General features: G+C 48.1%; 2 protein-coding genes across 2 annotated transcripts in view; both read left to right on the top strand.

The window, feature by feature from the left end:
- The window catches only part of LOC116853227 (proton-coupled amino acid transporter-like protein CG1139), a 3,545-nt gene extending 2,912 nt beyond the window's left edge, over nucleotides 1-633 (top strand). Inside the window, exon 7 of the mRNA XM_032834186.1 lies at nucleotides 380-633. Within this exon, the coding sequence (XP_032690077.1) occupies nucleotides 380-633 (254 nt within the window). The remainder of the gene's footprint in view (nucleotides 1-379) is intronic.
- Nucleotides 1-15,289, top strand: part of LOC116853791 (paired box protein Pax-6-like) — a 121,660-nt gene that overhangs the window by 17,392 nt on the left and 88,979 nt on the right. Inside the window, exon 2 of the mRNA XM_032835003.1 lies at nucleotides 11,227-11,582. The gene's annotated coding sequence lies outside the window, so the exon portion shown is untranslated. The remainder of the gene's footprint in view (nucleotides 1-11,226; nucleotides 11,583-15,289) is intronic.

Genomic DNA, 15,289 nt, shown 5'->3' with positions numbered 1-15,289 from the left:
CTCTCTCCCTCTCTCTCGTATTTTCAAGGTAAACTCGAGCAAGTTCGATGGGCCGCGGCGGATTGAATCCCCTTTGTCCCGGAGCGACCAACTTCGCGAAATCGATCAATCCGTCCGATTACAGTTCGCTCCGGACCCAGATATTACTAAAGTTCGGGAATCCACTTTCGTGGAATTTGATATAGACGCTCAGTTTTGTCGGGGTTTCTCCCGTTCGAGCGAGTCGCTCCGCGGACGGACAACCGTCGCGACGACAATAGTCGCTCATTATTGTTATAATTTGCCATAATTGCGCCGATCAACACCGCTCGTTCGCCCGTCTTTACACCTCGAACGGAAATTCTTCGAAATGCGAAATCCCCCTTGTCGCGTCTTGCAGGCGTCTTGGCGGCGGCGATCCCGAAACTCGACCTGTTCACCGGTCTGGTCGGCGCGATGTGCATCTCCACTTTGACCACGTTAATCCCGACCACCTTGTACATCCTCGTGCATTACGAGGATTTCGGAAAATTCAAGTGGAGACTGGTGCTAGGCGTTATGATGTTTTCCGTCGCTCTCATCGCGGCCATGTGCGCTATGACGACCAATCTGATTCTAATCGTGAGATTTCTCAAGTACGGTTACGATGTATGATCATTACGCTTTAAACGACACTCTCTCTTAAACAAGATTTCGGTTGATATTTTTTGTTTAGCGAATAATTTCAAATGAATCGCGCGTCGATATTACGTAATAATTACATAGTCGCCCCAAATATCGTCTTAGTTGAGTAAGAACTAACTTGGAATCTACTCGAAGAGAAGTAAAGTTACTCGGCGAGTAACATTTTCTAGCTCATCCAGAGACTGGATTGCGAATACGACTAGTGTGATCGCGGTTGTTCCGCCGCGCGGAGAATAAAGCGCGTTAACGATCCATTCTCTTTTTTTCAGCGACTAAAGCCAAAGCGCGCGCGAAAACGACGGTGTGTTATCTTAATCTAGTCTCTGTTCGTAGCCCGCAGCCCGATGAAAATGCCGTCGGCGCGTCGACTGGCGTTTTCCACTTTTGTCTTCGGGCGCGGCTAAAGCCGCCGTTTACGCGCGATTCAGCCTAATCACGGCAACGGCGACGGCGTAGCGGCTGGAAAAACCGCGAAAAAGGCGTGAAGCTCCGGGCGGGGGACAAAAAGCGAGAAGAGAGAGAGTGCGGAAAAAGGGAAGAGAGAAAAGAGGGAATATAGCGAGGAGAGAAGCGCGCGCGACGTATAATCGCGTCAGATCACCGAGGCGTCAATGGCTGCTGGGCTTATCACGCACACACGCGGGGGGGCACACGAAGATGAAGAGGAAGAGGGAGCAGGCGAGAAAGAGAGAGACGAAGCGACACACGTGGAAACTGGCAGACACGTATCGACGTCGAATGCACGACCGTGTGGGTGCACGCGAAGGCCAGGGGGACGGCGTTGCGCAAACGGGGCTGAAGGGTGGACGGGGAGCTTCCTCTCTCTTTCTCTCTATCTATCCACAGGAAAAGGAACCAAAGCGGCGACGGCCGGCGACGGCCGGCGACGGCGGCGGCGACGAGAAGAGAGAACCTCTATATAGCGGGACACGGAAGGGTGCTTTCATCACATAGAGAGAGGACACAACCCCTTTTAGTGGCTACCGCCGCGTCCCCGCCGCGTCCTCCACGTCCTAACCTACCGTGCCCCTCGCACCCTGGCCGCTCGTCCTCTCTGTCTATCTCTCCCTCTGTCTCTCTCTCTCCCTCTCTCTCAGATTTACCCTTACAGACTGCCTCCGCCTGGCCGCTCATCCGTTTGCCAGTTCAAGGTGGCTGCGTTCATTACCGGAGGATACACCCGGTATGGTGTGGGATTCCACCGAACCCGTCGGCTCCCCTCCTCGGTTCGTCGGGCCAACTCCCCGAGAAAACGTCCCGTTTAATAATTATATCGATAAATCGGCTGCAAGGCCGCGACGTTGTTCGCGGCAGCGACGCGAGAATCGCGAGAGTGCCGAGTGCCATTTAAATGAACGCCACAGAGAGATATTTACGTTGAAATTAACAGCGCGGTATAAAAGTCATACAACAAATATATTAAACAATGAATCCCTTTATTAAATGTGCATGTATTCCGATTTCGAATTTATTGTAGCGTCATCATTTCGCGGAAATAGCGCGTCCGATAGTTTAAGGGTGCGACCTCCCGCGCGAACGCCGTTACACCTGTTGGAACGCGTGCAAAGATAATCGCCAAAGCGCGTGAAAGTATCGTAGCGAAATTGGACGAGCACGTGCGCGTCCCTCCTGCGAGTAACGAACGAGAGACCGTCACCAAGATTTTTCTTTCTAATTGGAACGAAAAGAAGCCGCTCCCGCGCAAAATTGCGGGGATTAACTGGCGGCACGGAGCGCACGTGCACTTAAACAACCTCTAATTGCTAAACCAGGAGGCAGAACCGCCACACTGAACGCCACGTTCCCCCGAATTTCCCCCCGTTTCACTCCAACGAGAAAAAGTCTGCAGAAGCAAAAAATATTTATTTTATACAAATGAAAAAAAGAAGTAGGGAAATAGCACAATCATGCAACAATTTATCAATTGTAACATAATAAAGAAATCTCTTTTCGCCAACCGGTGTACTAAAAGAAAATTTAGTACAGTAGAAGGCAGGATCTTTTAAAACAAGTATAAAAAAAATACAGTATAGCCAAACGTTCAAAATAATTTTTCCTTACGAAATTTCAGCATCGGCCATTATAGTCATTAAGATCTACCGCGTTTTCGCGTCTCCCTACACGGAGAGAATATTGTAGTAAAAATTACAATACAATCTTAGTAATCCGGGAATAGACTGTTATGAAAATTATAATAAAATATTAAAAATGAAATAGTAAACATAATTTTTATTACATTTATGGTAATTTTTACTATGTTTATAGTCATTTTTACTATGTTTATACTCATTTATACCATATCTTATTATAATTTTCATAATGTAATTGTATTGTATTTTCCCTCCGTGTACATTTGTCTTTGCAAGTAGAACGCAATTCTCTAAGGGTAGTTTATGGGTTAGGGAGGTTGTGAAGGTATACTGATAGCCAGCTAGCTACACGCATGTCGCCTCGCGAGCTCTCACACGTACGCGTCGTGTCGAGTCCGTGAGATCTCGCGGGGGCGAACAACGTGACGAGCGGCGAGAAGGAAGCGAAACGATCGAAGGAGACGGATGGTAAGACAGGATAAGCAGATATTAACCGGGTTCATGAAGGGTGCGACGCGGCGGGCGGGCGGGATACTGCGTAGCAACCAGAAGGGGTTTGCTCGCGGCTTTCCTTCCGTCAGGATCCTCCTCCACCCTCGTGTGCGAGGAGGCCGAGGAGGTACGCCGAGGTGGTGGAGGAGAGGAGGCGCCTTAGCTCTGCCGCTTTCTCGCTGTCGGAAACGGGGAACCGGGCTTCCCTTATCTCGAGTCTGCAAGACTGCCTCCGGTAATACCGTGCGCCGCTAGAAACCCTTACGAGCGAGAACCCCGTGAAATATCGCTAAACGGCTTGGTACCCCTTTCCCGTTGCCTCTTCCACTTCGATCTTGCCAACAGAGCGACGATCTACTCCCGTCTTTTCGAACACTTCGCGCGGACGAGCGTCCTTTCGCACTGGCTCGTCTTCCTTCACTCTTTTTACCCTCGTGCCATCGCTTCTCCAAAAAAGTCACTCCCGTTGGCGAATTATTACGCATAATTATATCCCAATAATGATCGACATACGAAAAAAAGAAATGTCAGTTTGTATTGAATGGGGACCGGACGAAAAACTCGCGGACGAGAAATAATGTCTCTGTTATTGCGAAAATATTCGGAATATTCAGCTGCATTAAAATTCATCCTGTACACCGTTTTACAATTCAAGATTCTTTATTTCTTTGTAAAATTTAATTTTCGGCTCGGTTAGTTTGATTCGGTCCACTCAGTGTTAGGGAAACGGAATCGCGACCTGTATCCTTCGTTAAGGAATTTTATATCGTCATCTGTCGAACAATCGGGGACACGTCGAGTTTAGATTTAGGCGGGCATCTCTCATTGCGCGGGACGCGAAGTCGGGCGACAAGAAAACGGCGCAGACGAGGAAACGAACGAGAGCGCGCTTCATTATACGCGACGCCGACACGCTTCGTTTGTCCCCGGAAGTTGTGCTTCAGGAGGGACGACGTCGACGGCGACGTCGACGGCGCGGGGACCGAGACGCACGGACGAGGCGGAACAGAAGGGAGAGTGAGGTGTAAATGGGGGGCGGGGGCAGTGGGGACGGCTTGAATTAATACAATCACGCGGGGGTGGCTCACCACTCGCAGTCCGTGGCGAGAGGGTGAGAAGCAACGAGAGATAACCACCCCTTTGCTTGTCATCGAAATTATACGCTGCCAACACTCGACCTCGTTTACCATGCCATGACTTTCTCTCAGCCTCCTCCCTCCCTTCCTCCATTACGATGCGGCCGTCTTGTTCCTCGTTGTCCCTTGTCGTCTCGCCATCCTTTCCCCGCTTCTTCCCGGAGCCATGTGTACCAGATTTTCGACATCCAGAGAATACGCTCTACGTGTATCCGAGACGTTGAGTTACGAAACGAGAAACTAGATGCTCGTCACTACGTAACGAACTGTGAGAATGTCAACGTCATTAGCGAAGTTTCCATTCTCGCGACGGATTTTCGACTTGAAACTTTCGTCAGATGACGACCTTCACGGGTCCCTTGAGGAACAATCTAGCTTCAAGAACAAATTTAAAGAAAAAACAAAAATGAGCTGATTCGATTAGCGTTTGACTAAATACGAGATCGTCGTGTTGGCGGAGATCTGGATGAGCGTGTGACTTCCGTGACGAGCGCGACTCCGCGGACCTCGCGGAGAGAAAGAAACATTTCACTTCCCCGTGGGAGAGAGCGCGTGGAATCGGGTTACGGGGGTTTTTAATAAAATCAGGAGCCCGGCGAGGCGTGCCAAATGGAAATATGCACGTTCGGCCGAGAGATTTTGCGGGCGGGGTTGCCCGTTTGTAAAACGGGGGTGCGACTCGATAACGATGGAATTCACCCATCCATCCACCCATCCATCCCGCGGCGCGGCGCGGCGCGCTCAGAACGGATGAGAAAATTTTTTTCTTTCTTCATTTCCTTCCGCTTCCCTGAGCCTGTATCGTAATCAAGAAGACGCGGGGCGAATTAGCAATTCGATATCTCGCGCGAGATTTGCCGGGCGAGAGCCGGCCGGAGAGAATTTTCCGCGAGAGCGGCGATGCAGTGTCCCATGCAACGCGCGGATATCCAGTGGATCTTCTTGAATATCCATTAGACGTGTGCCGTAACGCCTCTATTATATTATATATTTCGCCATTATTTAATAACGTACGCTGAAGAAAAGATTTTCTTGTCGAAATGAAAATTTAATTAAGATGCACCAAAATGTTTGACAACCACAAAATTTAATTCTCGCTATTTGTGTTTTACTTTTTCAATAATACATGTACGTGACACAAGTAAAAATGGGAATGTCAACCAAACTGGTAATGTACCAAATTTTTAGTTTCATAAATACAAAAATTTTTTTATTGTACAAAGAAACATTTCATGTGAAATTACAACTGCTTTGACGAAGTAAAGGGAACGTATGCTTTCTAAGAAAAGCATTCTCTCGCACGAATTCTCTGCACGAAAAGAATTTTATAGTAAAAATTACTGTAGAAGTTTGTAACTGAGGAATATAATAGAGACATTCCGCAGTAACTCATTATTTTTTTAATTTCATATGTGCTATTTTTATTGAAAAATGTGTTATTAAAAGATTTAGCATTTTTTGTTTCTAGAGAAATTTACTATGTTTCTTAGCGAGATAGATCTTACTGGCTATTCCTTCGCTACTAGTAAAGACGTAGTAAAATTGAAAAGAATTTACATGAAAGGAAAAATTATAATCTCTTCATATGAATATCCATTCGACGAAGAATCAATTTTCCCCGCTCTAATCGATGGCCACATTGTCGGGAATAAAACCTTTTGGGATATTTATCATTGGACGGTCGACTGGTATCTTTCACGTCGCGGTGACAGCAGTCTCCAACTAGAGAGAGAGAAAGAGAGAGAGAGAGAGAGAGAGAGAGAGAGAGAGAGAGGAAGGAGAGAGAGACACACACAATTACATCGTTCCACTTCTTGTCCCGACTTATCGACAGGCTTTCGCGCGGCGATAGAAAATTTGTAGTGGGTATCGTCGTAACGGGTGTGCCGGTTGGATAACAGCTAAAAAGGCTTTCGCGCTTCGAAAACGCCATCCTTCCGGTTGTGACGCGCGACAACGCGCTGTGCGCTTCGCCGTCGTCGTCGTCGAACTGTGTCACCGTGAAACCGTGTGCGGAATACACGGCGCGAAGTCGATAAACGTGACAAATGCGAGATACGGCCCCCGACGACCGCCGCCGAGAAGGAGGCGTCGAAGTTACGCCGCGAACACTTATGGGGCGCCGTTCGTTTTATGGGGCTCCTTATCGGCCCGCTGCCAGACCATAAACGCATTTTCGATGTATACAGCGCGCGACGCGTTTACGTGTAAGCTATGTTTTCTCTTTTTCTCCGGAGCGAGCACCTGCAACGACGGAGCTGGAACGAACCGTGTTGCACGCGCGTTTATCGAGCGCATCGCGGAAAACGTCTTTCCTTCGCTCCGACATAAAAAAGATCGCGCGAAGGATTTGTATCGCTTCTTATTAAAAATTGCATTGATGTACCCAGAGAGTCGAAATCCTTCAACAAGACAGTGCAATGATCTAGCTACAATAGAATCAATTGCGACATTATTTCTGACACTTGTAGATAAAGTCATATTCCGTAACAGAATTAACGTGAATGCATCACATAACGCGCTGAAGCAATGTTACAGATTCTGTGTGAGAGTTGCGCAATATCTCGAAAATAGTTATAATATCGCACACGATATGTGCACTCTTCGTGTTAATACATTTGATACTAGTAGTAACAAGAACGGACAAATCAATTACTGATCTTACCGATTCATTATAACATGACTTGACATAGATTTAATCGTTGTCTACGGGGAGAGGGACGGGGATCTCACATATTTTAGGCAGTTTCTTTTTGCTAGAAATATTGCAAATTTTTCGATAGCACATTTTAGTTCCTAAAGTATAAATAGCACACGTGAAGTGAAAGAATAATCAATTACTGCAGAATATCGACCTGCTTATCGGCATTACAAAATTCTATAGCAATTTTTACTATAAAATTTTCTCCGTGCGCAATAATCCGCGAAGAGCGATGAAGGGGGACACGTGGACAGCGCGGGAAGATCGGGCAATCGCGAAGAACGGGTTCTGAAGATTAGATATCCGTTCCGGAAGCTCTTGGCTTGGCCTTCTTCCGTCGTTTATATAGAACTCGATCTTCGAGTTTCACGGAGCTCATCAGCCGCCACCACCGCTCAGTCACCCTCGCCGTCGTATTCTCTCTCTCCCTCGAGATGTCGAGTCTCCCTTATCAGCAACCTGCAGGTTATCACTGGCGGTCGAAGGTTATGAATTAAAAGACGAGGAAAAAAGCGCGGGGATAACAACCGCCATCGTCCCGCCGTCATCCCGGCTTCGAGTGAGCGAAGCGCGATCGCGACGCGCAGAAAGGGAGAGAATGGCAGAGAGACAGAGAGGGAGAAAGCCGTCTGTCGTCTTGTATATCTACCCTCGTACGGTGGAAATTTCGCTACGGGGGTGATTTTCTGCGGGGGATGGCCAGCCCCGTCCCCGCTTTAAACCTGATTGGATGCAGAGTTATCTCGCGCTGCGTTACTTCCGGATGATTGGTCGCTGCGGTCGTCATGACTACCTCACCGCCGCCGCCGCCACCGCCGCCGCCACCGCCGCCGCCACCGCCACCGCCACCCACACGAGCCACCTCCGCGCAACTTCCTCCCCGTCCCGTTTTCCGCACCCCCGCATCGTTCTTCTCGCTCTGTCTCGCGACTTCGTGTCTCTCTCGCTTCGTGTCCGCCTGCACACTCGGATAACGGGTTTGTGCTGGTGTGTGTGTGCGCGCGTGTGAGTGCGTGCACAACACAAGCACACCGCACACCGCGAGCGAATCCGCGAGAACGCGGAATTGCGCGCGGAAGCCGCTTTTGATATCTTCTCTGGCCCGCTCTGCGTAGTGCGCGGGCCAAAGCTGCGATCGTAATCTACGATAGTTTACGGGAATTAATTTCTTTTTTTTTCACGGGTTACTCGTGGTCATTAATCCATGCCATCTCCTGACGACGACGCGAGAAACGTTAAACATCGTTTGTGCTTGTCCCTCTTTCTTGAGAGAATGAAAAGAAGAGAGACGGACGAACCGTTCTTCACACTGAAAAAAGGTTTGATAATAATCGTCAAGTCTAGATAATACTTAGCAGACGCTTTGGTGAAATAGTTTCGAACGTGTATGTAGATGAATATACTTAAATAATTTGCCAAGTGTATTAATAAACAACCTTAGTAATCCCTGGTATCTGTTGCTAAAACTTGGTTACCAATTTGTGTGTGGCACGTATCAGCAAACAATTTGTTAAACAAAGCCATATCTAATTTAATATTATTTAGCACATTGTATGATAAATATATGAAGTGACCAGATACACTGATAATAGTCAAACTGTTTAGTGATTATTACGGAATTATTTGCTATTATGTGCCAAACCAATTAATTAGTTTAATGAAGAATTTGTTTTACTAATTATTTTGTAATTATTGTCAGATGATCGCCGTTACTATATTTCGTACTAATTACCAAGTATTGCACTGAAACGCTCATGCATTTGTTAACTATTACAAGACTTTTCTTTTAGCGCGGCATTCTTCAGCGATGCGTGGGCGACGCGAAACCGCACCCAACGCGCGCGTGTACGCGGAAAGTAGCACGGTGCGGAAATCGCGCGCGGACCATTGAACAGCGGCGCGGCCTGTAATTTGGCGCGCGGATTAATGGCGCGTACACCTCTGCCAGATCGACGTTCTCGTTTCCTCGCAACACCGTTCGGATGCTAACAACACCGGGCGGTTCACGGCACGCAAACCGTTTGCGAATCGCCGCTGCTGAAACGGCGCTAACGGCCCGCCACGTCGAAAACAAAATCGACGATTACGACGGCGACGACGATGGGCGGCTACGATCCGATGGCCCGGACGGTGCGTGCGCGATTTCGGCGTGTACGGAATAACGAGACACTTTTGTTCGGACGATAAATTTCGCTCGCTCCACGAACAATTACGGAATATCTCGCCCTCGTTACTCGATGTACCCTGTAGGCGTGTGCTCTTGGATAATGTTAAGAAGGGTGTCTCGCGATTAGATAATTGAACACACACGAAACATTCTCCAACTAAAGATTGCGGTCAAGAGTGGTCCAACAAGTTTTGAAATCATTTTGGTTTTGAAGCGAAGTTTCTCAACGATATTGGTGATTGTATAATTTCGTGAACAATGGAAATGTGAAAATTTGCATTTTATAAAATGACTTTTCACGAGTCCACGCTAGGGGAAAAGATCGATACCCAGGTGCGAATTCATAGAGTTAAACGCGATAAACACGTGTCCGCCCTCGCTCACCGGTCTGCTAGAAATTGTGGCAAAAACAAACTCCGTGGGAGGGTTGCGGAACGACGACGACGACGACGGTGCGACGAAGCCGATAATCGTCGCGAATCGAGCGTGGATAATGATGAGGAGAGGACCCCGAACGATAAATCTCGGCGAAACGACGTGCCCGACAGACAATGGGCCGCGATGGGCGTGACCGGTCTGGGCCCGTTTCTCGTTTTCCATCGCTCGATGGAGACGTCAAGCTTTGTGCAATTCGTTGCGGGCCGCTGTCTGTTCCCGCGCATGCCGGACGTGTTTGTCGCGATTATGCGCGGCGCGTGTTAAGCGCGGCCGCGATCACTATTTCTTCATTGTTGCCGGCGGGAATTCTCGAGAGTGGAACCAATGCGACGAGCGCGATCGATGACTCGCCGTTCCGAGTCGAGCGATTCGCCTCTCGATCGAGTCATCGGCAGCCGGTGACAACGCCTCCGGTCTCTCGGGGGTGCGTGCCATCTTTTGGGGTGAGATCGCTTTCGTTTCCTATAAAAAGTCACCGAAGAGTTGTCTTCGGCATTTTCACGTGTATTCGTCTCGTTTATCTCTTGGATAAAAGAGGCTCGCCGCAATTATTGCAATTCTTGCAACATTTCCTATATGTTTTCTGTAAAGATCCTAACGATATCATCTATTTACACAGAATATGTATCTTTTTGGACCATTTTCTCTCAGTGTGAGGCGTATCACTTTGATACTTGTGTATCTTTAATCTACCCATCAATAGCTACAATCTTATCAAAAAATAACTTAAGATTTCGAATGCTACATCGAGCTAAAATATTTATGAAAGCTTGATCGCTCTCTTTAATAAACGAATTGAGGAGATATTTTAAAGATGAGATGATTAAGCTTAATTTTCCTCGTTCAATTTCGAGTACTTTTTTTTACTTAATTCGAATCGAATTCATGGAATTTGTTGATGAAAATGATACGCGAAATCTAGGACACTTTATATGTATATTCAAAGTCCTCTGGATTTTTGAGATCAAAAGACGAAAAGAATCGCTGGCTTTTCTATCCGCCATGTTCTCTCGCTCGACTTTACTTAGAAATGATATCCTTGCGCGTATCCCTTACACAGCGTTCGCTGCATAAGAGAATGTCACGGTGCTTGGTTTCATTAATGTCCGTTAAGTCACGAACTCGATCGTCGATCGGTTATAGTTAGCGATCAAGCGTGGCCTCGTGTCGCCATTGCGCTTATTTGCTTCGACACCCTTTTCGCTTGGCACGATTCTGTCATTGTCATGAAATGTAACTCGCGTAATATGCAACTTGTGCAGCGTGCTTACTTGAAGAGAGAAGCACAGAAAGCTCGTACGTTTAATTTCAACACTTGTTCATTTTCACGCCTGAATCTGAACACGTCTGAACGAAAACATGTACACGGATCAATTTCAACACAAATGCACAACACTTTTTTACCGTGTAGACGTTCAAAGATGCGACTCTTACTGATTATTGCGTCACCCCCTCGCGATCTCAAACCCTTTCTCTGTCTCCTTTCCAAGATATCTTCGTCAAGATAATTACATATGCGATTATCGATCCATTTAACAGATAGGAGCTAGCGAGCGACGTTTACGTGGACGAGGAGTTCGAGTCGCCGAGGGGGCGAGCCACCCAGAAGCGTAATATTACGCCGGGAACCCATAAAGCCTCCGCTGCTTACGACGAGACGGACGATGGATGGATCTCGTGCATGGATCGAGTCATAGGCATCCCGGGGCGCAAAAAAGTTCGCCGGAGAGTATTGGATGACCCGTCGACCGGTCATGCGCCAGACCGATCGAGATACTTTATACGAAGCTGCGCGATATTTTCCAAGCAGGCGACAGACGACGGACGATGGGAAATGGACCACCGTGAAGCGACCTCGGAACGTCCGTCCATCGTGGAGGTCCGTCATCGTCGAGGTATGTTTCATATGCAAAAGTGTATCCCGAAATTTAAAACACTATCAGATGCGACTAGGCATGAATGTAGAGCACTCTATTAACCGCGATCAGAGCATTTGCGGAACTACAAAGTGAGCGCATAAGTGAAGTGAATTGCGGTAGCGCAAAAGAATCAACCATTCCAGCGCGATTTTATCGGTAAAAAATATCGCACAGATTCACGCACGTATCACTACACGCACAGGAAAATGCATTCGAGGCAAAACAGTAGTTTTATGCGCAATTCCTACCATTTTATTGATACAAAATTTTCATCTGTTTATTTGTTAAATTAAACGAAAATACGTCCCTTTGGCGCAAGAGAAAAAGAGAGAGAAAGAGTTTTGTGGAGTCTGCAATCTCTGGGACGTTCCGTGTGCGACACACGCGAATCTCTTTCTCAGACGCGAGCAGACGTGCAAAACACCACCCTCTTTAGCGCGGTGCAACGTTACCCTCTCGCGATCGCGATGCATCGCATCGTACGGCGCACTTTGCTCGCGAGCTCGCGCGGATGAACGGAATCAAACGTAGTGTGATAAGCGAAAGGCCGATATGAATCCGGAAAGTCTCCTTCTCGCCCGTCGTAGAAACGAGTCGCTAATTATATCGCGCGAGGGCTCGAGTAGTTAGCACTGTCTCTAATTACATTTCCCATCTCCTTGCGTACGGTCGCGCGCGCTTTGAAATTAAATTGCTACATCGGCGGTGCGCGGCCTCCCCTTTTCTTCTTCTTTTTTCTCTCTCTTTCTCTCTCTCTCTCTCTCTCTCTCTCTCTCTCTTTTCTTCTCTTCCCCGTCGCGTAAGGGTGTGGGACGACACGTTGGTTCGTTTGAGGCGCTTCATTTCGAATTACGTTGCCGTGCGCGCATTTGCCACCACTCGACACTCTCGCCCGGTTATATTCCTTCCGCGAGTAGGAGGATAACGACGACGATGAGGACGAGGAGGACGATGACGTATTTACACCCTTACGTTATAGACTTGAGTCGGGGGAGAAAGAGAGAGAGAGAGAGAGAGAGAGAGAGAGAGAGACAGAGAGAAAACGGGACTTTGACGCGTCGCATCTGCGGTTACCCAAGAACACCCCGCGGTGAGTGTATCGTGGAAATAGGCGGAGAACTTCACGTAGGTACTCTTAATCCCTTCGCACGCTGCGAAGGGTGCAGAGACACGTTTGGTAACGCGATTTCGAGTGGAGCCCGGATTTTAAATCCGGAACTTACCCATTCAAAGACACCCCCTCAAGCCCCCGTTGGTCCGTCTCCCCCTCCCGTTCCGCACTGCGTTTACGGAGTGAGTTCTCGAGATGCGAGAGTCGTTTGAGGTGCGTTTGAACGCGAGGTTGCTTGATACCGCTCATCGTTACTTGATACTGTTCATCGTTATTTATCGCTCGAATTTCTAGACATTCGCGGTGATTTGTAACACGCGCTTTCCGCGAGGAGGAAAAAAGCATAAATTAATTCTGAAACGGAAAAGAAGGGGAAATCTTTTTTGCCATTGAACCATCGCTTCTTTCGCGAATCGTAACAGGGCTGTTCCACGTGTACCTACACGGCGATTACACCGTGTGTGTATATAACCGTACGCATATTTAATCCCCATTACATGATCCGCAAGCTCGAGGGTCATCTGTGCGCATGGAGTAGCACGAGAAAAAAACGGACTATCGTATCCGCAATAAGGGACGGATTAATACCCCTCGAGAAGGGGTACTCTCGATTTTAATCCTCCCTTATCCTACGCGTTCTGCTTCTCTCCCTGCCCTCTCCCTAACCTTTCCTCTCTCGCCATCCATCCAGCCGCGGACAATACGCGCGTCCTCTTTACTCTTTCGCGTCGCAACTTCGGTCTTTTGTCATTCCCGACGCGAATCCCACAACAGTGGCCGAAAGTCTTCATTGTGATTTCTCGCGCGACGCGTCCACCCTCTCTCGCGCGTGGGTTCTCTCTCTTCAAGATTTATGTGGGAAAACTCTCGAGGCCGGTTCTTGTATCTCGAGATCGGTTCTTTCGTGTCACGGCCTCTCCTCATGGTTCTGTTCGCGAGACAGGTGGCGGATACTTTGGCTTTTTGGCTACTCGCATCGTCTCCTCACAATAACCCGCATCCCTCCCCTTCTCCCTGTGCCATCGGGCGAGTGTCTCGTACGCAATGGGATGGATGATGGAACGCGATCGCGGTCGCCTTAAGAACTCAACGGGATCTTTACGTACATAAAACCGCGTTGCGCGCTCGTTGGCTACATTTTCAAATTATACAAGCAAGGTATCGTACAAGACAGGCACATATTAAGAAATTTGTTATATTCTAACGAAATTTACTGAGTTTCTTTTCTGATAGTCTATTTTTGCACTATCAAAAACAGTAAAACTGAATAAGTAAAATTGAAAGAAAAATTTATATAAAAAAACTATATTTTCTTCATGTATGATTCTCTCACAAAAAAAGTTTCCCTCGAGTAATTTTACGGGGTAATTCTCTTCGCTATTATCGAGAAAGTTGCGGTGAAACCTCACCGTGCGCGCTCCCTGAGCGCTTATCTGTGCGTTGCTGAAAAATCGTAAAGTTCGGGGACACGTCGGTGCCCCGCGCGTATTCCGGGGGCATCGAATAATGGGGTGTCCGTATACACGCGGTAGTATCGGTATAATGGTGTTTCTCTCTCTTTCTCCTTCTCCCTACCGGGACACAATGGGTCGACCAGGTCAAGTGTGCGCACACTAATCATGTTCCTGGTCAGAGCGGAGGTCCGAAAATGTACTGACGAAATGCGAACTATGCACGAATCACAATGCCCGGCTCGCACTCTCGGCCAGATGCCACGGAACATTCTGCGTGCTGCTGCCCTTCGGCCGGTATGCGAGGGCCCGGATGTTGGAACGCGCGTTTTCCCGGGCTACGTATCGATCATCCTCGTATGATGCCGATGCCGGGGACTATTAGTCCGTGTAGTTGGCCGCGCTTCATTTTGCACTGTGCTCTCTCTCTCTCTCTCTCTCTCTCTCTCTTTACGAAAGCTGATGGAAATTTCACCACATTGTATCCGGGGGTGGCACGGAGGTGGTTCCCGATAGAATCGAAAAGTTAATTTCCCGTTTTCTCGTTTCTGTTTATTTTTTTTGTTTTTTTTTTTTTTAATTACTCTGCTTTATTTTACTACACAGATACCTGGGAAATCGACGAAAAATTCAGATAATTATAGAAACGACGGGGATGAAGTTAGGGGCTGCGCCTTGAGAATCGAGTCCTGAAGATGGAAGGAAGAAATTCGCGCAACTGCAAACGCAGTTTTAAGAGAGAATCGCGAAACGTAAACTCCGGAGACAAACGAGCCGTAGTCGAGAACGTTATCGGAGGTAATTTTCGCGGGGCTCGCGCGGTAAACTGCTGAAATGATGGATCGTGTCGCGGGGGCGGGGTAGATGCGGCCGCGGTACGACGACGACGATACCGCCGGCCGATGCCGTCGGTCGCGGCTGGGAGGAGACCGGTAATGTGTGAAATTTTTGAAAGCCACACGGTAAGCGCGATCTCTCGCTCGACCGTCTCGTCGACACCGAGGGTGTGGGTTAGGTGTGCACGTTGCCTCGACAATTTATGGCGTTCTGCGTTTCTCTCCGTCACGCGCACGTACGCGTTCTCCTCCTCCTCCTCCTCCTCCTCCTCCTCCTCTTCCTCC

This window comes from Odontomachus brunneus, unplaced genomic scaffold (assembly GCF_010583005.1).
Source record: "Odontomachus brunneus isolate Ranch 3 - 2012 unplaced genomic scaffold, Obru_v1 Obru_scaffold_006, whole genome shotgun sequence".
In the NCBI taxonomy this organism is placed as follows: domain Eukaryota; kingdom Metazoa; phylum Arthropoda; class Insecta; order Hymenoptera; family Formicidae; genus Odontomachus; species Odontomachus brunneus.
Note: the sequence above shows the minus strand (reverse complement) of the source record. Positions and strands in the feature narration are given on the sequence as shown.